The sequence below is a fragment of the Corvus hawaiiensis genome, chromosome 1, assembly GCF_020740725.1.
Source record: "Corvus hawaiiensis isolate bCorHaw1 chromosome 1, bCorHaw1.pri.cur, whole genome shotgun sequence".
Taxonomy (NCBI): domain Eukaryota; kingdom Metazoa; phylum Chordata; class Aves; order Passeriformes; family Corvidae; genus Corvus; species Corvus hawaiiensis.
In genome coordinates this window covers 98,441,023-98,465,156 of record NC_063213.1, presented here as the reverse complement: position 1 = coordinate 98,465,156, position 24,134 = coordinate 98,441,023, and the positions used below count along the sequence as shown (strand labels likewise).

Sequence of the window (24,134 nt, the reverse complement as noted above, 5' to 3'; positions counted from 1 at the left end):
CCCCTGCCAGCATCACACTTGCACATGCAGCCCAGGATACCCTTGGCCTTCCTTGTCCAAAGCTCCCAAATTATATTACCTTAAACTTGATGCAGTTCATTGGACTGTCAGCGAGTTAAAAAAAATATTGGGAAAAGCTGATGTAATGGTTCAGGTGTGCTGACAGAGTCCCATCAGCTGTGATAAATCAGAAGATAGTCCCACTGTGGTGGGTAGCTCAGTGAAAACATCTGTGTGGCACAGAACAGCAAGCCAAAAAGAGCCCTGTATTAGGTTATACTAAGAATAATAATAAACCCCGGCAATTATAAAGGGAAAAAAATAATGGAATATTTTCATTGAATATGACACACAGGTAGTTTTTAATTTGGCCAGTACAATGAATGAGCTAGAAATAGTTTTGCAAAATTAAAAGCAGATTTAGAAAAATCAGTAGTGTATTTAGACACCTGAAAAACTTGCAGTATGAAGAGACAGAAGAGGTTTGTGGGGAGAGAAAGCGTGTTACAGGTGATGTAATGACTGTGTGAAACCAGAGTATTCAGAGAGCCAAAATTCCCAGAGCAGCCAGCTTACTTGCAGTTCCTAGGAGGCACTGGGATAAAAGGAGAGGTACTGGTAAGTGCCTAGAATGTGAAAGAATGGAAAATAACAATAACTGGGATTTACCAGTGGCACTGTAAATTGGATGGAGAGAGGAGAGTGTTGGTTTGCTTGTCCCAGGTACTTCAGGAGATGACCATGTGTTGGCAGCCACCATGTACACTGCAGGTGTTTTAAAATCACAGGATCATTAAGGTTGGAAAATACCTCCAAGACCATCAAGTCCAACCTTTGACTGAATCCCACCATGTCACTAAACCATATCATGAAGTGCCACATCTGCTGGCTGTTTGAACACTTCCAGGGATGGCGACTCCACCACTGCCTTGGGCAGCCCATTCCAATGCCTGACCACTCTGTCAGCGAAGAAGTTTTCCCTGATATCCAATCTGAACCTGCCCTGGCTCAACTTGAGGCCATTTCCCCTTATCCTGTTGCATGTTGCTTGGAAGAAGAGACTGACCGTGATGGATACCAGAGGGAGATTAATTAACATGGAAATATTCACACGGTTCATTTTCTGCTGTGTTGGGGTGTCTGTTTTAACACACAAACCTGCTGGCAAAGCTGTGGCCATTAGCACTGTGTCCCTGGCTTGCTGATGCGCTGGTCCATGTTGGGGATATTCTGTAATTAAGTTGAGATTGATTCAGCTCCCTCTAGCATGAGAGCAGAGCTGGGGTTGGCCGAGAGGCTGCCCCATCCCCCTGCCGGGGATGCTCTGTGTTGCCTCCAGCACCAGGGCAGTTCCACTCTGAGTAAGGATTTTTACAAAACCCATGAAGCTGGACAAAGTAGGTTTTTTCCTGGTAGCTTCATGTGGTAGCTGCCTCCTAATACAAAACACCAGTAAATCTTCTACATGTTCGACTTTAAAAAGTCCCTCCCAGACATTTTTTCTAAGTTTCACATATGAAATAGGGAGGAGGGGTAAAAATTACATGTCAAGCCTGTTACGCAATTTGCAGGTATGATGCTCTCTGTGGTCTCCTTCAAATGCTACAGACAAGGGGGGATACAAAGCCACACAATTATATGGGGATGTTCACACAGAATTAAAGAAATCTCATTTAAGCAAATTCCAGATGGGGAATGAACCTCTGCTGTTCCTTCCTTGGGACCAGGATCATTTTACGGTGAGTGAAGTGCAACCTGCTGAGCTTAGCTCCGGCCAACAGCAGCAGTGCAGAACTGGCTGTGCTCTGCACTGTCCCCTGAGCCAGGGAGACACGGGGTCACCTCCCTCTGCAGCACCCTAAAGATGAACTCCAGGGAGGATAATGTGCTGAAACTCCCATTTTTTAATGCTTACTTTTTGCCCATCCTCGAGGGGCAATGGACTGACCCTCCTGAGGGTGTGGCTCCTCCAGTGCCCACCCTGTGAATGGGTGCCTGTTCTGTCAGCCAGTCCTGTGCTAGGGAAGTGTTGAAATTGCCAGTTTATTTCCAAAAAAAATCTCTGAAGTCCAGTGTAAGGGTGATGAAGTTGCTGTGTTGGGTACACAAGAAGCCACCTGCGCCTGCCAAGCCCCTTGACCCTGCACAGCAGTTTTGTCCCCTGCAGGTGCTCCAGGATGTGTCTTCAGCAGGTAGAACCTTTTTCCAGGGGAGCTTCTGTATCCAGTAGCCTGTAGTTAAAACAAGGGTTCTGTCATATATCAAATTGAATTCAAGAAGGATTTTGCATTTTTAGTAAATCCATCTCCCTACACAGTATCCTATAGGGTCTTACCAAAAATCACTTTTAAAACAGCATCTTCTTTGTGCTGCTGCATTTTCCATATTATGGAGGGATTTTTTATACTTTGTCTGGTGGGGAAAGCATGCCTGGGCAGGGAAGGGCCATCTGGTACCTAGATAAGGGATCTCTGTTGTTTTCCTGGAATGGAGGAAACATTTATAGAGCAAAATAAAAACTGCAGCCCCACAAGGATTCTGAGCAGATGGAAACAGCCCAGAGGTCTTTGTAGGATTTCCTGGATATGGTGATTGTAGCTGTAAGTAAAGGTGAGATCACACTGTGTGCTTCCCGCCCCAGAGATCTCCACTTCAGCAGAGGCACAGAATTTACCTTTCTGTCATGATTTTTGTTTATTTGTGCTTTTTTCTTTTAAGCTTTCAGTTCAATGCTAACAAAACAATCAAAACTCCTGATCAAGTATGGAAATCAGGCTTTTGATAAATACCACTATTTATGTTTCCTGTGGCTCCTGTTGAACATGGAAGCTGGGATCTCTGAGGCATGAAGGGGAAAAACGAGCCTGGTGTCTGCCAGAGGTGGAGGGTGGCCTAGCGGATGTTTCATTTCAAACTGTAAAGCACTTCTTAACCTCACCAGACAAAGCAAATCCTCAAGTGTGAGCTACAGAAAGACTTTCCCCCTCGCAGTGCCTGTGGTGAGTGATGTGTTCCCGCTTGCCGTTTTCCAGAGCTCGGCGGTGACGCAGCGCATCAGCCCCTGCTCCACCCTGACCAGCAGCACGGCCTCCCCGCCGGCCAGCAGCCCCTGCTCCACCCTGCCGCCCGTCAGCACCAGCGTCACGGCCAAGGACTGCACCTATGGAGCCGTCACCAGCCCCACATCCACGCTGGAGAGCAGAGACAGCGGCATCATTGGTGAGTGCCAGGCCATGCTCCTCCTCCTTCTCCTCCTTCTCCTCCTGCTCCTCACTGCTGGAGGCTGAGCCCTGCATGGTGCACTGGGCTTGTCTAACAAGGGTTGGTTTATAGTTGTAGAATCCCAGGATGGTTTGAGTTGAAAGGGATCTTGAAGACCGTCCAGTCCCACCCCTGCCATGGGCAGGGACACCTTCCACTCTCCTAGGTTGGTCCAAGACCCGTCCAACCTGGCCTTGGACACTTCCAGGGATGGGGCAGCCACAGCTGCTCTGGGCAACCTTTGCCAGGGCTTCACCACCCTCACAGGGGAGAATTTCTTCCCAATATCCCATCTAACCCTGCCCTCCCTTTCTGGCAGTGGAAAGCCATTCCACCTTGTCCTGTCACTCCAGGTCCTTGTCCCAAGTCCCTCTCCATGTTTCCTGGAGCCTCTTTCGACACTGGAAGGGGCTCTAAGGTCTCCCTGGAGCCTTCTCTTCTCCAGGCTGTACAACCCCAGCTCCAGCCTCACTCCAAAGCAGAGGAGTTCCAGGCATGTCATCAACTCAGTGACCTCCTCTGGACTCCCCAGCAGTTTCATGTCCCTTGGGGACTCCAGAGCTGGATGCAGTACTCTATTTAGTTAATACTATTTATGTCATACACCTGTGTTTGCTAATTAGTGGGAAGATTTTGCATTATTCAGGTTAATACTGCAGTGACCAAGGTGATCTGTACCCCTCCATCTTCCATTCCTCATAGGTAAAACTACATAATAGTTGGTGAAAATTAGGATGTATGAGGTTGATAACTTTGCATCAATTAATTTTCTTTTGGAACTTGTTTAAATGGTGCAAGAGGAAGCCTTGGGCAGGAGCTGAACTAAATTATCACAGATTTCAGTGAATTTCTGTAGGTGCTGTGGCAGGTTTTTCATTTGAGTGATCTGTGGGTTGCAAGTGTAAAGAATCTGGAGAAAATAACATACACAGATTAATTCTGTTCAGTAACTGTACAGGCACAATGGGAAACCATTAATGTTTGGATGACATCAAACAGGATGGTTGTCACTTGGGTGTCCTTGCCACATGTTCTAGGTTAAGTATTTCCCCAGCTTAAGGTTATATTTTGCCAACAATTTATGTAGTGTTTAAAAAATGAAAAAGAAAGGCAGGTTGATTATTTAGGGAGGTTAGTTGCACTAGTGGTTAACATTTTGCTTGGCTGATCAGGGAATCTGGGCTTGGTTCGGCTCCTGGATGCCACAGCAACCCTTGCAGCACTTATGTGTGCATAATCTTAAAATGCAAATGGGTGAGCTATTCTGAGCTGCGTGCCAAAGTAGGTTAATGAATCCCACAAAAAGTCACTGCAGGATCCCACCCTCTTGCTTCCCTTCTCACCATGTCCCACCATCAGAGCTGCACCTTCTCCCACATCCAACCCCAAAGCTAGGCTGGGCTGGGCTGGGGACACAGTGAGTACAAATGGATGTTTGATCCCAGCTGGATCCTGCCTCTGCCCAAGCTGTCAGTTGGGTCTAAGAGCTGAGCAAAGGTTAAAAGGATAAAAAAAAAAGTTACAAGGTCCAGATCTTCAAATTCAGATATTCTTTATTTGTAAAAGAAAAGCAATGGGGAAGAAGGTGAGCCAAGAGGAGAGGTAGGAGCAAGTCAGCCCTTTGTCCTGGATGCCATGGAATCCTTTCCATGTAAAATGGAATGGCTGGTGAAAATCCTGACCTGTCTATAGCCTCTGAACAGCTTCCAGGACTTTTTGGCTCTCACGACGCAAAAGCAGCCAACTGTTAATGTTCAAAAATCTGCTACTGAGAAGAAAACTGGTCAAAGAATCATATGCTGCTGTGGGGGAGCTTTGCACCTCACAGCCCCTCCAGTGTGAGTTTGGAAGCTTTGCTGCTGGAATGGAGCAGAATACAGGAAAACCTCCACCAGTCTTAGCAATCCTATAAAATAACCAGCAAACTTTTTTTGCCAGTATGCCAAGTTTGTCCAGGTGATGTTCAAGCAGCACTTCATGTCATTAGCAGCGATCTCCTAAGGAATGGCTGTTTTCCATATGGCATCTCCCTGTAGATGTATGTTCACACACCCCAAGTTGGAATGGGGCAACACTTTTTCCCTGTGATGATCTGTTCCCTGCTGTTCCCAGCAGTCTGTTCCCTGCTGAATTGTCAGGGGATCATCCTGAGCAGGGACACAGGTAGGAGGGAAAAGCAGCTTAAAAGGGAAAGCAGTGAGCAGCGGAAATCCTCTGGCCCTGCTGCTGCAGTGAAGTGCACAGGTCTGGTACTGTGTGGACCAGACGTTTTCACTTAGATTTTGTGGATTTATTTGATGGAGAATAACATATAAAGGAGCCCTGTCCCCTCCTGAGAGTCCCTGCACTGTAGCTTTTTCCACTTGTTCTTTTCTCGCTATTTTTTTCTCTGATTCCTGAGCTTTTATCAAGATGCTGCCTTCTACAGATTTATGTGTTTGTGGGCTAAAAACAGGTTTGTTAATAAATTTGCCTAAATGCCTGCTAAGCAGAATAGATGCTGCTAAGCAGAATAGATGCTGCTGACAATAAAACAAGATGGATTTATTTCCAACTTTAACTGCTTTGAGAAGGGAACAAAGAGCAGCTCAAAAGGCACATCAAGATAAATTTAACTCAGGTTAAATATTTTTGTGATCTTACAGTTAAAGCATTTGAATTCCGACATTCTCATCAGTATTATGAAATGCTCTGTTAATAATGAATAACATTTTTGAGAATTACAGATCTTTTTTTGAATCTCAATGACTTCTATTTGGGCTCATTCCCCAAAGAGGAGCTTCCTGAAAAATGTCTCATCTCAGTAACTAGTGAGCTTCTGTTCACTAATGCACCTTCATATTTTAGGTGACAGGGATGATGGTTCAGAAAGTGAAAAGGGAGCTAACTTCCCAGGTTTCTCATCAGCTCTTGAGCAAAATCAGGGGGTCACAGAATCCCAGCCACACAAAGTCTGTGAATCCCAGTTCAAATCTTTCTCCATTTCATTAAAAGGAGAGATAAAGCAGAAAGCAAAGTTGTACATGTGCCATGGTTCGTGGTTGACGTTCAGGTGAGAAACCACAAAGTCATGAAACAACACTTCTGTCTTCCCCCTGTTAAACCACTGAGGCATCAATGTTTGGGTTTGACCCCGAACTGGTTCATAAATACTGGAGAGGTAACAGGCTAGCTACAGGTACTGGTTACATTACTGGGAAAAAAGGGGAAGAAAGAGAGTTTAAAGCTGAAGAAAGTGACACAGAACAGATGGTAAAGTCTCAGATTGATTTTGGTTTATGGTAGATGGAGCCCAGTAGATGGAGGAAAAAAAAGAATGAAAAATTGGAAGAAAGAATAGAGTGAAAAGGCTGCTCAGAAGAGAGCTAGAGGAGAGTTGAGTGTTGTCAGCTCCCCTGATGTTATTTTGGATACTTATAATAAGTGGCTTCTCTTTAATGTTTTAGCTGGTGATGGGATGAGATTGGATGGGACTCAGCTGTTATTTAAAGAGCAACAAGATTTTAACCCTTCATGGTTATGGAAAGCTTCCCAATGATCCAAGCTTGCCCAAAAAGTTAATGCTGAGTCTTAAATAACCTCCCTCCTCTTGTGCACATACCCCGACACGTGCCTCCTTTCTGCTTTCTTGTTCAAATCTCATAATTTTAAAACCAGTTTTGAAGCATGGTGGGCTCAAACAAAGGAATAAAATTGTCATTGCTGATGCTAAAGAAGGAGAAAGGGGGAACTGGGAAACTGCTGTTGATGAGACAGGCAAAAATAAAGAAGGATCCAAAATGTGAAAGCATCGAATCAAGAAGGTGATGGAGACTCATGTGGGGTTAGAGGGATGTGTATGTGCATTTCTTCTTGTGAAATTTTGAACTTTTAAAATCCAGAGGTTGCCTGGAGCTGGCTGTTGTGGTTTAGCCCCAACCAACAGCTGAGTACTGGGAGAGAATCAGAAGGGTAAAAGTGGGTTGAGATAAGAACAGCTCAATAATTGAAATAAAATAACAACAACAACAATAACAATAATAATAATAGCATTAAAAGAAAAATAGCAAAAAGAAAAAAAACCCAAACAGATAAAGAAGTGATGTAAATGACACAGCTGCTCACCACCACCCGCCCAGTGCCCAGCCAGTTCCCCACCTTTCAGGTACCACCTGCCCCTTTCAGGTAGTTGTAGAGAGCAGTAAGGGCTCTCTGACCCTCTTTTTGTGCAGGCTGAGTTGCCCCAGCTCCCTCAGCTGTTCCTCATCAGACTTGTGCTCCCGACCCTTCCCCAGCTCTGTTGCCTTCTCTGAACACACTCAAGCCCCTTCATGTCTTTTCTGTAAGAACATGTTTGTAGAGAGAAAGCTCAGCATAACGAGTCAAGGTTAAGAGCCAGTGGCTTATGGCCACTCCTGGATTTCCATAAGCCATTGTCTCTAATTTTTGTGCCTCTCTGTTGCAGAGATCTCACTCCAGATGTGCATGTGTGCTCTGTAGAAGGGGTATGTTTAAATAATAACATGGTGGGGGGCGGGTTGATGTTTTGGTAAACATCATTAAGGTTGCTACATCTGTATTAGAGTTGGGACCTTTTTAACAGACTTCTTTCATGTTTACAATAGTGGACTGTGCTTTACAACATTAATTACCTTGTTTCTGCAAGTAATAAAGTGCAGTTTCTAAACTGAAGCTTTGCTGAGCTGTTCTGTCTCACAGTGTTTGCATGAAGTTGGGCTCAGGAGGTCGGAGGGTCTCGCTCTGTTGCAGGGCTGTTTTACCCAGACCTTGCATTTCTAGCCTGAGTAGCAGCCAGGATCAAGCCCTGCAAGGCATTCATCCCATTCCTCATCCCATTCTTTATCCCATTCCTCATCCTGCTTGTCAGTCAGTGCAGCAGGGGATTCAGATCTAGCACAGAATGGATTTAGGGTCAGATGATGCTACTGTCGAGATATTTTTGATTTCATTTTTAAGACCTTTTGTGTGCTCACCATGACTTACCCCCAGGCCTGACAAAGAAATGGCTTTACCTGTTTAATCTCTGTCTATTGGTGGGATTGTTGATATGAATTAAGCCAGTGATTTTAATTTCTTTTTCTCCTATTTGAGACCACTGTTGAAAGAGAAGTTGAACATCTAGCGAGTGGTGCGGATTTTGACTTCAAGCTTTGAGCAGGACAGACCTTGGGGGTTTTGGGTTTGGGTTTTTTTGCATGGAGATGCCTTAAACTCACTGCCTGGTGGTGTCCAGCAGAGAATAATGTTCTAAAGGTGCTGCAGAGTTGTTGGGGCACAGACTGCGTGTGACTGCCCGAGGCTGCCGCCTTCCCTTGGGAGCAGTTTGGACTTAAGCTTTCTGCCTGCCAAATTTTTCTGTTTGGCAGCTGGAGTGGTCTGGGGTGACGTGGCTATATTTAGTTGTATCCTTCTGTGGCTGAGTTTATGGAGGCTTATGTAGATTAGGGTAAAAAATTTATTTCCCTCCTTGCCAACTTGCACATGTTAGCTGGGACATCTCTAATGGAATGAGGCAAGTGGTGCTGAAGACAAGTGAAATGAGGTTAGTTCAGGCTGGGTTTGTAGCTCATTGCAGTGCAGCATATGAAAGCTCATTGCTTTGCTGCAGTTTTTTCTTTAAATCAACAAAATCTCTGTGTCTGACTTGAGGCACTGTAAATCTTTGCATATAATTAATGTTACAGCTGTTGGTCATTGTCACATGGGACCTACGTTACTGCTTCTCCCAGTTACAGCCGGAAGGTGAATGTAAAAGTTGATGTTTTCCAGGCATGGTCTTTGCCTTGAGGAGAATTGGTTGGGATGGTAAAGATTCCCTCATGTGTTGGACTGGAGACACATTCAGTTGAAAACCTCCCAGGGCATAGGCCAGCTTAAAACTAAATGAGAAATAATATTTGTGGCCTGTAAGTGCGCAGAACTCCCTGAGAAGTGTAGTGCTGTCTGTAGTGCTGAGGTGCTGTCTTGAGGGGCTGCTGCTGCTTCGGTACAGCTCTGTTATTTCCCCAAAGAAATAGAAGTATTTTGCCCATGTTATTTTCAAAAAGTTCTGATCAGAGCTTTTGTTTCCAAGGGAAAAAGCTGCGGACAGGATTGCGGACGGGCACCTCCCTGCCTGCCCCTCATCTGAGGGGCTTTCCATGGGAACATTCATTACGTGTTTTCCAGCAGTCAGATGAGCTGGATGCCTTGAATTCTGTCTGTGCTCACATTAAATAGCGTCAGACTGTGCCAGTGGAGACTGGAGATACATCTCTATACCATAAATATATAAATGTATATGGACACGCCTATATTTATGTCCCTGTGGTATTACTTCAGTGCTCTAGAGAACCTCAGTTGTTTGTGCCTGTCAGATTTCTCCTGTTCTGTTTGTGACTCACGCACTGTCCCACCTTTCTCCATCCCTTCAGTGGCTTGTTTGCTCCCAGCAGCTGTCAGCACTCACTGTGGTCAGTGTGATCTGATGGAGCAGGGCCCAGGCATGGCAAGGTTCTGATTTTTTTTCATCAGGGTTGTGCTTTTTGTCTGGATTTACTAGTTGAAGAGTTCAAGTGTTCTCTCATAGCCTCTCATGTCCCACTGGGTTCCTGTTGTGGCACTCCCAGCATGTCCCATCACTTGTCCCCTGATGCTCTGGGTCCCTTGGAGACTGGGCTTGAAAGACCTGCCTCTCTGCAGATGGCTTAAGGCAAAAATTCCTGCTCTTTGATGGATTTGAGTTCATCACTTTATCTCTTCCCAGTTTAGAGCATGCTGTCTGTTCAAAGGCTGCATTTTTTTTTTGAGCTTTTGGGTAATGAGGTGTCCCTGTGTTTAAAAATCATGGAATTATAGAGTGGTTTGTGTTGGAAGGGACCTTTAAAGACCAGATAATCCCAGTCCCCTTGCACTGTCGCCAGGTACAACATCCACACGTTTTTTGAACATTTCCAGGGATGGTGCCTCCATCACTGACCTAGACAGCCTGTTCCAGGACTTGACCATCCTTTCAATGAAGACATTTTCCCTAATATCCAACCTTAACCTTCCCTGGTGCAATTTGAGGCTGTTTCCTCTCATCCTGTCAGAATGCAATGGGAATGGGAGTGGGGATGGGGATGGGGATGGGGATGGGGATGGGGATGGGGATGGGGATGGGGATGGGAATGGATGGGATGGGATAGAAAATGGAATGGAATGGAAAGGAATGGAATAGAATAGAATAGAATAGAATAGAATAGAATAGAATAGAATAGAATATTTCAGTGTGAAGGGACCTACAATGATCACCTGATCCACCTCCCTGACTCTTTCAGGGCTGTCCAGATCTTTGCACTTTCATTGTATTTATCTGCCAACTTGGCATTCACAACTTTCCTCCCCTGAATATCATTCTACATCTTACTAGTTGCAGGTAATGTAAATTTTTTGAAATTTTCGGTTGCTTTCTCCAGTTGTCACTGGGAAGATGCAATGTCTGAGCAGCTCTGGGGGTCACACCATGGGAGACGTGCTCAGCATGTTGGTTTGTGGTGCTGACTCACAGCTGACCTGATCCTTTTGCTTTTTAACGAAAGATAAAATTATTTGGTTTAAAATAGTTTCCAGAAGAGATTAAAACCATAGAGCCATCACTTCAGCCTGTGTAGCAGCACTTAGATCATCCAGGGCTTTTCAGCAGGTAAATTAATCCACAGGGAACAGTCCTAAATACCTGATTCAGTGACGAGTTTGCACATAAAACAGCTTTAGTGTAAACCAGAGAAAATTACCTTTAAAATGAACACAAATTGTTGATTAGAAAAAGGGGCAGCAGGACTTACTAGCTCTTTTTTTGTTGTTTCATTTAGCAAAAACTTATTTTGACACATAGTTATTTTGTTTTTCCTCAGTTTGGTGTGTTAGAAGATGACTGATGTCAGCTGCTGATTTGTTTCTACAAAGACTAATTAGACACATACTGAGATAGGCTTTTAAAATTAATGGATTTTTTTGGATCAATGGAGTTTTTTTCTGTGAATAGACAACATGGCATGCCTTGCCCTGCAAACCCAGACTTTGAAATGGAGATTTTTCTAGATAATAATTTCAAACATATTTCTTAAACAATATGAGGGAGCAAGAGAAGTGTGTGAACAGCTGGTTTCTGTTTTTATCTAATTTTCTTATCCTAAATCATAAATATGTTTACCTGAAAGCAAGCCAATGTATAAATGCCAACAAATAAGTACCAGTTCTTAGCAGCTGCATGTGTTGGTTTTAAATTACAAAATATGTTGCAAGCAACTAAATTTTGGAACATTTGATGGGATGCAAAGATATTGAGCCCACTGCCTAGAAAGAAATCCAATACTGACAAATAAAGCCATAGAAATAGGGGTGAAGGTTGAAGCCATTGTGGAGTCTGTTGGGATGGATAAAGAACAAGTTTCCCAGAGCAGCTGTGGCTGCCCCATTCCTGAAGTGTCCAAGGCCAGGTTGGATGGGGCTTGGTACACCCTGGGATAGGGGAAGGTTTCCCTGCCCATAGCAGGGTGGGGGCAACTGGATGGGCTGTAAGGTCCCTTCCAACCCAAACCATTCTATGATTCTGTGATACATGCAGATAAAATGTGTGTGTGTTGGGACCTTGTCTCAGGGACTTAAGATTATGACCTTGAATGAACATATGGGGGACTAAAGATGAAAGTCAATAGCCCAAAGGGGTTTACAGCCAGGGGATAACTACACTGGAATCCAGAAGAGAAAATACAAGTGGGGAGAAGATGGGGGTGTTCTGGATCAATTGAGTGTTGTCAGTTCTCAGTGGGAAAGTCAATATAGCACCAATCCTCGTCTGTAAAATGAAATAATATAAGGGAAAATGAGTGGATTACAGTTAAAGCTTCATAAAAACTTTCTGTCAGTCAAATGAGATAAGGGGTTCAGTTTCTGAACCAAACTAATCCGTGGGAGCTGGTTCAGGCAGGTCAGTGGAGGCTTCTGAATGTCAGACCTTGCAAGACCTTGCAAACTTCTGCAAACATTTCCTGGAAATGGAAAAGTAGAAACTCTGATGCCAATTAAAAGACATGAGGAGCCGTGATAATGTTTCCTCCTAAATAATTTCTCTTCTTTCTGGAATGATGTATTTGAATACAATGCAGCACAGAATTTTTAATACTCTTTGTAATTACAAATGGCTTTTAATGGTATGAGCCAAAACATTAGAGCTTAAATGTTCTTTTAGAAGCCTTAAGCAGAAACAGTATCGTTAAACTAAAATCCATAATCTCTGATTTATGTGGATGTGGAAAATATGATGAATTTTTGATTCTTGCATGGCTCAGCTCGGCATTGAGCAGTGTGTGTTCAAGCCATTCTTGCTTTGTTACTCATTTTGTTTATAATTTCTTCCTTCAAGCTACTTTGACAAGTTACTCTGAAAATGTGGAACGTACTAAATATGGAGGGGAAAGCAGTAAGGAACTTGGATCTGGAGGAAACCTGAAACCTTGGCAATCCCAGAAATCCAGCATGGACTCCTGCCTGTACCGTGTGGACGAGAACATGACAGCCTCCACCTACAGCCTCAACAAAATCCCCGAGAGGAACCTGGAGACCGTCCTGTCCCAATCAGTGCAGTCAATTCCTCTCTACCTTATGCCACGGCCAAATTCAGTGGCAGGTAAGAAATTCACGTTTGTGCCTTTAGGTCAGAGCCAGACACGGCACGTGGATGTCACAGCCCTTCTTGTGTTTCCTTATCCAAGAAGAAATCTCCTTTCTGGAGTCATTGTCCTTAAGAATCATGAAAATTGTCTTTTTGTTTGACTTATTGGTTCTAAATGGAAAATTCCTGTGTGGAAAACCATTTCTGATGGTGTCCAGTGGTTATTTCAGCAGTTCATGATCCCTTTCTTACAAAATTGTACAACAAAATTACAGGGGAATATAATTTAAAAAGAAAAAACCAGATTATTTGCTGTCATTACAATGCAAATGTCTTGGGTTTAAGGTGCCAAGACATCATAGCCATTTCTACTATTTCAAAGGATTCATTGCAAGTAAAATCAAGTGTCCGACATTCTCTGAAGATCTTAAGAGCTCTGGAGTTAAGAGAGTGCTGGTACCTTCTGTCTACAGAGGATTTGCTCTGGGTTCCATCCCTCATGGTGGACTGTGCCCCAAACATCTCACACCTCACAGCACCTGGCATTTGCTACTGACTTACATTTTTTGTCTTGGCATAAAATCAACATTATTTTCATTTAAATTCATGTCTGCTCTTTGAAACATTTCTAAATGCTGCTGTGCCATACCTTATTGGTGTCTTTTACCAGCCTGCTGAGTGTCCCCCTGAAGCTGGTAACAGCAGAGCAGAAAAAAGAGATGGGATTAGAAATATTAAAGCTTTGCTGCAAAGCTGCTTGCCTGGAATTACTCCCTGTTCCTTTATTGCCCCATATTTTTTCTTGCTGGGTAACTTCTCTGGGGTAAAATGTGTTGTCTGTGTGTCTGTGTAGATACATGGAGAAATCCACACTTTGAATTCAGACTTCCAGAAGACCCAGAGATGAGTCTGAGAGATAGCCCAAAGAGCCTGGGATATTGTCTGTTAAATCAGCATCCCTTGGTGAACCAGGCTGCATTGCATAACTGGATTAGGTTTCCTTTTTAATCCCACTTTAGCCAGTCACAGACCTAAAAGCAATGTAGAAATGAGATTTATAGATGGTGAAGTACAAGCACGGAGCATGGAGGTGCAGCACAGACTGAAAACCTGGTATTTCAGACTGGAAAGAGGGGATAGGAAAAAACTGGAGAACTCCACTTGCGTAGCCTGCTTACTTTAGATGACTTCCTTATAAATGACACTGTGTAAACACCTTCCAAAGCAAACAGAGTAGGCTGGGCACCATAAATTTAAATACATGTGTGTTGATTTAATTGTCTTTGGCAGTTGTTGACTTGCTTGGTGCATTTAGAGGCAAATATTATTTCAAGAGGACGCTATCTATCCAGCAAAGTTCAGGAACAACTTTTCCTTCTGGATGTTTATTTTTTGGTAGGGATTTTGCTGCTTTTAGGTACTATGACAGCTAACACAGTTCATGTCCCAGGTTTAATCATGGAGGTAACTATGATGAGAATTCAAGATTTGGCTTAATATTTTATCATCAAATTATCACATATTAGGTCCAAATGCTTATGGCACCAGAAAATTATGGGGTTTAGATAATGGATTTATGTGGGTGGTTTTCCCCAAACAGTTTAACCTCATTGTCTTTGTGCCTGAATGGTGGGAAAGGGAAGACAAGTGTAGTTTCAGGGTTGATTTAAGTCTGTCTCAAATGTGACACTGCTCAAAGAGTTAATGCTGAGCTGCCGATTCCATGTCCTTGCTCCAGTGACACACATTGGGTGGCCACTTGATAAACCAGATTAGTTGACTAATCCAGCTGAAATTAACCCATCAGAAAACAGGTGTATTAACTGTAAGCCTCGAGGTCTTCAGTGTGGAGACAAAGTGTAGCTGGGAGTGGGGCAAAAAGCTGCCTTTCCTTTAGTGGTATTCTATGGTATTCCACATTTTAAGGTAATCATGAATTCACAGCTTTGCTAAAACAGGCTCATCTTCTCTTATTTGTTTTCAAATGCAGTTGAATTTGTATACAAACGGTCTGTTCTTGGGAAGCAAAGCATAGCAGCACCTATACCTGATGGCTTTTTTTTCCTCCTTTTTTTCTTTCTAGCTTTTTTTTTTTTTTAATGTTCTCCCCAAATATCTTCCAAAACAGCACAGAAATATCCTTTTTTATAGCAGCTTACAAAGTGCAGTCACTGAATGTGTCATGTCCCTGCTGTCACTGAGCAGTTTACAACTGGGAGTAGTTCTTACAACCTGTTCTTCCCTGTGAAGCCCTGGCACAGGGTGCCCAGAGCAGCTGTGGCTGCCCCATCACTGGAAGTGTCCAAGGCCAGGTTGGACAGGGCTTGGAGCAACCTGGGCTAGTGGGAGGTGTCCCTGCCCATGTCAGGGGGTGGCATTGGATGTGCTTTAAGGTCCTTTCCAACCCAGACTATTCCATGATTCTACAGTTAATCTCATCTTGCTCTTTGTTGCATAACGTAAATACCAAAATGGGATGATAGATTTGGTAGAGTACATCCAGGTCTTGGTAAATCTCTGAGATTCAAGCATTACCACTTATGTGGCCCTTTTTAGAAGCCCAGTTGTGGGAGCACATCTTGCACACCAGCTCCTCATGGTGAGCAATGCTGAGTTACTACACAGAGTACAGACATCATCAGGTAATTTTATGGAATTAAGCCCTCATAGGTTGGAAAGGGCACTGCTGCCTGCCTGGGCAGCCAGCCTGGCAAAGCACGGACTTGGAGTGGGAAGGGGAACTGTGCTGCCTAAGGGAGACCCTTGGCATTGGAGTTGGGCATTCAGATTTTTGAACGAACCCAGATTTCTTATGGAAGTCTGCATTCCGTGTACACTACGAATGTCCCATTCTATTTCCATTACCTGTGAAATGAAACATGAAATCTGGTGTTATTCAGACCACGTGCATGGTTTATAAGGTCTGTTTAAATATTAATAGAGAATTAAAATGCCCTTATATAGTACCAGCTCTGTTCTTTTTCCTCTTGGAGAATACAAAATAGCAGCAAATATATTATTAGTTGCAAACTTAAATTCTTTATCCACTAGAACAGTGTATTAACGGAATCACAGAATCCCAGAATGGTTTGCATTGAAAAGGACCTTAAAGACCATCCAGTTCCACCCCTCGCCGTAGGCTGGGACTCCCTCCACTAGACCAGGTTGCTCCAAGTCCTCTCCAACCTGGCCTTGGACACTTCCAGAAATAGGGCAGCCACAGCTTCTCTGAGCAACCTGTGCCTCCCCACCCTCACAGGGAAGACTTTCTTCCCAGTATCCCATCTAACCCTGCCCTCTGGCACTTTGAAGCGTTATTGTTGAACCTGAGGGCAGGATTTGCAGAAATGCCTATAAATTTTGTGGGTTTGAGAACACACCCATGGCAGGAGGTTGGAACAAGATGACCTCAGGGTGAGCTGAATCCCTTCACTCAGAGAAGAGGAGCAACGCCCTTCCCGTCTTCTCCCCATCTCCCCCAGAGATCCCCTCTGCAGAGTCCACCCCCTACTTAGGTCACCAAATCTCTATTTCAGGTCAGGTTGCTTTGTGTTTGTTGCTCAAATAGTGCATTGGCACTGAATTATCTTCCACTGTTTGCTGTTTCCCTGGGAGAATTGCATCTGCAGTATGCAAATACTATTTCTGAGGAGGAAATTATTCCCTCCGTGGTGTTTTATCTGCAGTCACTGTGTCTCATTATGTAGGATATGGTTCAGGATTTAGGGGAAGCTTTCAACAGTTTAATATTATATTTTCTAAGATAAATTGATCTTGCAAAATTTTTGAAGTACCGAGGCATATTCTCAGGAAAAAGTGCTTCTGGTTCCTCTGGCCTTAGACCTCTTTAATTATTTCTCAGTTCTAAACCAGGAAGATAAATCTCAGTTCATCAGTCTGAGCTGTGGCAGGGTAGTTGGACTGACAGTTGGGAAAATAACCCATGGCAAAACCTGCAATGGATCTCGCAGTAGACATCGAGTCTCCTCTGTCGCAGCTGTAGAAGATGGTGATGATGATGAAGATGGGAAGGGAGCCTGTCTTTGGGCTGCTGAGAAATATCTCCTCACTTCTTGCAGGACCAAAGTGAATCAGGCCACTGACCATCGTTGTGCTCTTCTCTGGCAGTGAGAAGAGCAAAAAGAAAAACAAGTCCAAGAGAAAAAAGAAAGACACAGTCCACCTCTGCAAAGCATCTGGGGTTGCAGCTGGTGCTCATCTCACAGACAGGATAGAGGTGGAAATGGAGACTCCTTAACTGTTTAAAAGAAAAACCAAAGGTACTGTCAGGATTGCAGTTCTTCTCAGGAAACAGAACAATTATTGTTTTGGAGCAAGCAGACTTGATGGTCTTTCCTTGATTTGAATGAGAGACTGAAGAGCAGTAGAATGGTGTGGGTTGAGAGAGAGCTTTAAGGCTGGCTGGTCTATCCCCTGCCATGGACGGGAACGTCTCCAACGAGACCAGACTGCCCAGAGCCCTGTCCAGCCTGTGGAGGCACTCTCTGGCATGGATGTAGGGATGAAGGCTGGAGCAAGAAGGCCCAGCCTGCCTGACGTGGTACCAGGCTCCTGGGCAAGATGATGGTTCATGTCCCGGCGCTGGGTATCCCTGGGACACTTTGGCTCTGCCTGGGTGTGCTGTAGTGACACCTGCTCTTCTTCTTCCCCTGCAGATCCTCTGGCTTAGTGACACTGCAAAATTGGACAGAAATTGCCGTGCAAAAGGCACATTTTGGGGGCCAGGAATGACCCTGAGAGCAATGCTGGGAGTAGGTTGAGGACTCAAAGCTAACAGAAAATAACCCATGTCCCTGCTAAAGGCCCTTCTGTCTAATTGCAACATCTCATCCTTAATCAGTCCTTCACAGTGAGCATGTAATCAGCTTTGCATGAGTAGAAGAGCATGAAGAACGTCTAAAAACAGACCAGGATGGTTTTTTTCTTCTCCTTCTTCTCCTTCTTCTCCTTCTTCTCCTTCTCCTTCTCCTCCTACTTCTTCCTCCTGTTTATCTTTTGTCCTCTGTCCCTTTCTCTCTTACTCTCTTCCTTAAAATAGAGAATTTAGGCAATTGAAGAACAGCATTAAAAGTTGCTGACAAGTTTAAGCCCCTTCTCCCCACCCCAGGTCTCTGAATCTTGCTTATGTTTTGACTGCAACACCATCTTATAAAGGTGTTTACATGGTCATTAAGAATTGTATGAAAAAAGTGTTCCTCTTAGTTTCAAAATGTTCTGCCTTCCAGTTTTGTTGAAGTGTTGCATCTTGTGTTGGGTCACAAGGAGGAAGGATCCAAAGTCCGGTGCCCTGAGCAACTCTGAAGAGCTGCATCAAAATATTTAGCCAATTCACAGTAAATCATTAATGTCAGCTTCACAGGCAGTCTTTGGAGAAGTCATTTAATGAATTAGTTCAAGTTAAAATAATAATCTTGTTATGGTAATTGACCGAAAACTGAAGAAATAAAAGCAGTATTGGATAGAGAGTGCTGGGCAGCCTAGTACTGATTTCTATGGGTAAATGTTTGATGTGAGTTTTGGAAATGCTTATCAGAACAACACCAGAGCTGGTAATCTGCACAGACTTATTTTAAAGTTTTCTGTTTATAATGGGGAGGATGACTTCATGCAATGAAGTTCCTTTGCTTTGTAATAGTCTGTAAATGCCTTGGCTGAAAATGGTCTGAAATGGCAGAACAGTGGGTAAATTCAGATACAAGGAATTCAAATTACTTTTTTAAGCCACATTTTCTCCTCTTTTCCAATCGTCACCATGGCAGAAGCTTTGTGGCCAGTGTTAGTTCTTGTCTGCCCCAACTGTGTTGATCAGTGTAGTGATAGCACCTTCAGCAGAGAGCAGTAAATTATTCCTGTTTATTCCAGCATTGTAAAGAAAACTGAATTCTCCCATGAGCAAGTCACATTGGAATAATAAAGTTATCTTCGTTAGTTCAGATAACATTTTCCTCATTTATTCATGTATTTTTGCTGGGCTGTTGAAAGTTTAGTTTTTCTGCCACTAATTCTGCCTTTAGGGACACATAAATGTTAATATCCAAATTAAATACCTCTAAAATAAATGAAGATGAGATTGTGGGCTTCAGCATAAACTGCACTGGTGAGTTGTCTTTCACCTGTAGGAAATGTTGAGTGTCCCTGTCAGCTTTGCACAGACATGACTGAGTTTGTGATTGGCAGAACTGAGATCAGATACAAGAAACTCCATGTCTCCATTTTCCATATATCTTCTTTTATTTGGGAGCACCAACAGGAGACCAAACCAGAGCAAATACCAATTCCTAGGGGAAATTGGACTTTGTGCCCATCAGCTCTGCTGTCTCAAGGTAGTTACGTCTCCGTGTATTTTCATTAAAAAATGAAAAATACAATAACCAGAGTATGAGATCCAGAAGCCAGATGTGATGTAGTTCTTTGCTTTCTTGTGACAGCCACCAGCTCAGCCCACCTGGAAGATCTGGCTTACCTGGATGAGCAGAGACACACTCCCCTGCGCACGTCGCTGCGGATGCCGCGGCAGAGCGTGGCCAGCACCCGGGCCCAGCAGGACCTGCGAGGTAGGAGCACAACGGAGCTCTTGGGGCTTCCCAGTCGTGAGGGTGTCTGAGTGGGGAGCTCGGACAGCAGCCACTTCATCCATGTCCCTGGGAAAACCAGAATCTCGGAATGGTTTGGGTTGGAAGGGACCCTAAAGACCATCCCGTTCCACTCCCTGCCATGGGCAGGGACACCTTCCACTAGCCCAGGTTGCTCCAAGCCCTGTCCAGCCTGACCTTGGACACTTCCAGTGATGGGGCAGCCACAGCTTTTCTGGGCACCCTATGCCAGGGCCTGCCCACCCTCACAGGGAACAATTCCTTCCCAGTATCTCATCCAACCCTGCCCTCTGGCCATTCCCCCTTGTCCTGTCCCTTCAGGACCTTGTCCAAAGTCCCTCTCCTACTCTCTTGGAGCCCCTTTAGGCACTGAAAGGCTGCAGTAAGGTCATCCCAGAGCCTCCTCTTGTCTCTTCTCCAGGATGAACACCCCCAGCTCTCAGCTGGTCTCCTTGGGCCTAATACTTTGATAAGGTATTAAAAATGAGAAATTCTGTGGAGACTGCTACTGTTTTTTCTTATTTTTTCGATCAAGGTCAGGAATTGCAGTTCCCCCTTGCATTCTGCAGTGTGCCAGTGGGGAAGGAGCCCAGGGCAGTGACGGGGCCGCCAGCTCGGCCAGTGCTTGTAGGAATGCTCACAATGCCCATATTCAGGCAGCCCTTTGACTTCTGAAAAGCCTTTTTAGAGGGGAAATTTTTGTGGTTCTTTGTGGCAAATTCCACAAACAAGACGTTAGCAATGAGAAGAGGAGCCAGGGCTGACATTTTAGTGTTTTGTTTATTCCCAGGCAGCTCCAGCTCAATTTGCTCCGTGTCCTCGGGATTTCAGCCCACCCTTCAACTTACATCCCTCTTTTAATCTGAGCTTAGTCTTTGACCACATGCTTAAGTTGTCACTGTGGCAGCCCTGAGTCTGCAGCAGATCACCAGGCTAATGCTTCAGCCCCATCACTTGTTGTTGCACAGATGAGTAAATGACCGAGAAAGCTCATTTGGGATATATTTAGGTTGTTCCTGTGCCATGAGACTGGTTTATTCTCCCCTGTGCATAGAAGAGGGGTTTCTTTTGGCCATACATGAAACTTTCCTGTTCTCTAGGGGATTTTTTTTTTTTTTGAGCCCACCATCTTAGGGTGAGGAACTGGGGAGCTGGAAGGCACAGGCTGGGTTTTCACCCAAAACGCTTGACCTGGTACAGCCTGGCTGGGCTTTGTACCAAACACGTGAGCCCCCCAAAGAGTGGATTTGTGAGCTCTGGATGGCAGTCTGTAATGAAATCCTCCTGGCTGCTGAGGCAGTTCTAGAAGTGCATTAGCAGGCAGTAAGTGAAGAAAGCAAAGTTTGACAGACAAAATTTCCATATGTTCAGAGGCAGCAGCTTGCCAAGGCTGTGTAATTTGCAGTGATTGCATCCAAAACATTCAACTTTATTGTAGGAACAGAATCAAATTGTTTTCCAGACACACTTTTAAAACCCTTATAGCACTACATATTTTCCTTCTGCATTTTGTTCTTTTTCCCTCCCCTTTTTGTGACAGTTGCATGAGAATAGCAGCAGCGTTTCAACTTTTTTGGAATTTGTTTCTGATCCTAGTTGAGGTGCTGTGCTGTTTTTAAAAAGAGAAGGAGAAGAAGATGTGAAAAAGCAAACCATCACTATTTGGAAATATTTTCATGTCATTGCATATGCAGGGGGAGGTTCTTCCCTGAAATGCTGCATTTTGCACCTATTGCTGTGAAATTGCATCAATCTGGGCTGTTACAAATAGCAGCTCTTTTTTCCAGCTGGAAATCCTAAACTTGGGTTTAATTTTAATATCCCTAGTCTTGACACTGGGCTGAAAGAGTGAAGACATTCCTGGCCCTGTGCTGGGGGACACGTTACAGCCCACTGTTTGTTCCCAGTGTTCCAAAATCTCAGTGAGAGAGACTAAATGGGAGATTGTTTCTACTATTTATTGTTAAATCAGTTATTTTAAGCAGGAGAGCAGTAGAGGAATCCCAACACTGAGAGCAAGGATTCATCCCAGTGACAGGTTTTTAATAGGATGGGGAAGGCAATTTTTGTTTTCCCTATTTTCATCCCTGGGGATTTGAGGCTGTTCAGGTTGCTGTAACCCATGGCACAAGCTGATGGCTGAGATGTACTGTGGGTTTTCTTCTCCAAAAAGCAAATGTCAACAGTGCTGCAGGGTGGGAAGAACCAAGATTTTTGGTTGAGGTTTGGGATGGAGGAGAGGATGGTTCCCACTCCCCCAGTATATTGTTGCTCTGTGTATGTAATATGGCAGTGGATTGTTTTCCTTAAGTTGTTTCTGTAATTTCGAAGGGATTTTCCTCACTGTATGTGTTTGATACTGTTGCCTTGTGGGTAAGACAGTTTTGGGTGCTTCTTAGAAACACTAAAAAATAGTTTAGCCTTTTTAGGCACAGAGGCCTGGAAAAATAGGAACTGGTTTATCCCAGTGGATGTAGATGTTTAAGATGACATTTGAAAGAATCACAGAGTCATTACCTTAATACATCCTGTAAGTTCATCAAATCCAACCAGTCCCCCAGCACTGCTGAGGCTACCACTGACCCATGTCCCCAAGTGCTACATCCACATGGCTTTTAAATCCCTCCAGGGATGGGGACTCCACCACTGCCCTGCGCCTGTGCCAGGGCTGAACAGCCCTTTAAGTGAAGAAATTTTCCCTACTATCCAAAAGTTGCAGTCTAAAGCAAGTAAAGGAAATAAACTCGGACATTTGCTTAATTTAACATAATACACCCAGATCTGGGTTGCTTGAATTGAAGTTTTCAGCCACAGGAAAGAGCCTGGCTGCATATGGTGGGCAGTGCTTCAGTTCTCTATTGTAATTTGTTGCTTGGGTTCTACAGAATTTGCAGTCTTTCATCAGCACCAGCACAGGTGGTCTGTTGGGGTGGTATTTCTTACTCTTCTTGATAACTTTATGTTGCTTTAAAACATCATTTTTCCTTGTGAAAAGAGAAAATGTTATAATTGCCAAACGGAACATCCTGACAGCAATCTGGTTTAACTTACTTACTTTAGAAGAATTGAAATAACTTTGCTTAGATTGAATTAATACTTGTAGGTGCTGAGATTGTTGTGGGCTCATTGGATTGAACAGGTGAACACACGTGTGTGTGTGTCTACGTTGAACCATCAATCCTGTCTTCCAGGAGGTGCTGTGCAGAGTGCAGCATTCTGCCCAGGGCCTTTAATTGTGGTTGATTTAAGCAAGAAAATTAATTTCTTCAGCCACAGTATTTCTCCAGCTCAAGCTACTCACTGTAATATCCTCAACTCTTTTGGTGGAAAATACCGTGGATGAGACAGATGCTTCCACAACAAACTGTGGGTGATACAGAACTGTGTTTTCTTTTCACCTTCGCAACGGAAAGATTTCTGTGCAAGATAAAACATCCATTTCCGAACTCTGCTTTCCCCTCTGGCATGGGTGTTGATGTTCTCCCCACGTCTCCCTTTCCAGTGCGCTTCGCACCCTACAGACCCCCTGACATCTCCCTGAAGCCGCTGCTCTTCGAGGTGCCCAGCATCACCACTGAGTCCGTATTCGTGGGCCGGGACTGGGTGTTCCACGAGATCGATGCGCAGCTGCAGAGCTCCAACAGCAGCGTCAACCGCGGCGTGGTGATCGTCGGCAACATCGGCTTCGGGAAAACCGCCATCATCTCCAGGCTGGTCGCGCTCAGCTGCCACGGCACCAGGATGAGGCAGATCGCTTCCGACAGCCCCCACGCCTCTCCGAAACGTAAGGACAGCAGCACAGAGGTCTCCAAAACTCAGAGAGCTTTTACGCCAGCTTTTAGAATGCTCTTGGCTGAAATAACCCCATTTCTCTTCAGGCCCAAGAAATCAGCTTAGTCTTTGTTGTCAAGCAAGGGAAGGACCTGTGAGAAATATGTCATAGAAGCCCTGAATGGTTTGGGTTGGAAAGGACTTTAAAGATTATCTTGTTCCAACCCCCTGCCATAGGCAGGGACACCTTCCACTAGCCCAGGTTGCTCCAAGCCTCATCCAGCCTGGCCTTGGACACTTCCCAGAGATGGGGCAGCCACAGCTTCCCTGGACAATCTGTGCCAGGGCCTCCCCACCCTCACAGGGAACAATTTCTTCCTAATACCTAATCTAAATCTACCCTCCTTCAGATTGAGGCCATTCTCTCTTGTCCTATCACTCCATGCCCTTGTGTAAAGTCCCTCTTCAGCTCTCTTGGAGTCCCTCTAGGTACTGCTGCAGGCAGCTTTTATACTGCTCCTGTTCCAAAGCTGCTTTTTGAAGAGTCAGAGTAGTCTGTCTCTGACTTGTCTGGCTTAGAAACATCACAGACTTTCTCTGATTGGGAGAAATTTTCGAATCATAGAATCACAGAATGGTTTGGGTTTGAAGTGACCTTTAAAGGTCATGTAGTCCAATCCCCCTGCTCATGCCATCTCCAGCTGGATCAGGCACCTGGTATTCTATGACTATGAATCCATGCCAGTGCATTCTTCTTCCCATACGGATTGTTTATCTCATTGAATCACGGTATAATATTCCATGTGGGTAACGAGCCCATGTAGGCTCAGGACCCAGGATTGCTCTACCTCCTC

General features: G+C 44.4%; 1 protein-coding gene across 9 annotated transcripts in view; it reads left to right on the top strand.

The window, feature by feature from the left end:
- The window catches only part of TANC2 (tetratricopeptide repeat, ankyrin repeat and coiled-coil containing 2), a 195,941-nt gene that overhangs the window by 110,218 nt on the left and 61,589 nt on the right, over positions 1-24,134 (top strand). For all 9 annotated transcript variants that reach the window (XM_048320430.1, XM_048320452.1, XM_048320472.1 and 6 more), the window contains 4 exons: positions 3,033-3,219; positions 12,647-12,910; positions 19,345-19,470; positions 23,012-23,293. In XM_048320430.1, coding sequence (XP_048176387.1) covers positions 3,033-3,219; positions 12,647-12,910; positions 19,345-19,470; positions 23,012-23,293 — 859 coding nt within the window. The remainder of the gene's footprint in view (positions 1-3,032; positions 3,220-12,646; positions 12,911-19,344; positions 19,471-23,011; positions 23,294-24,134) is intronic.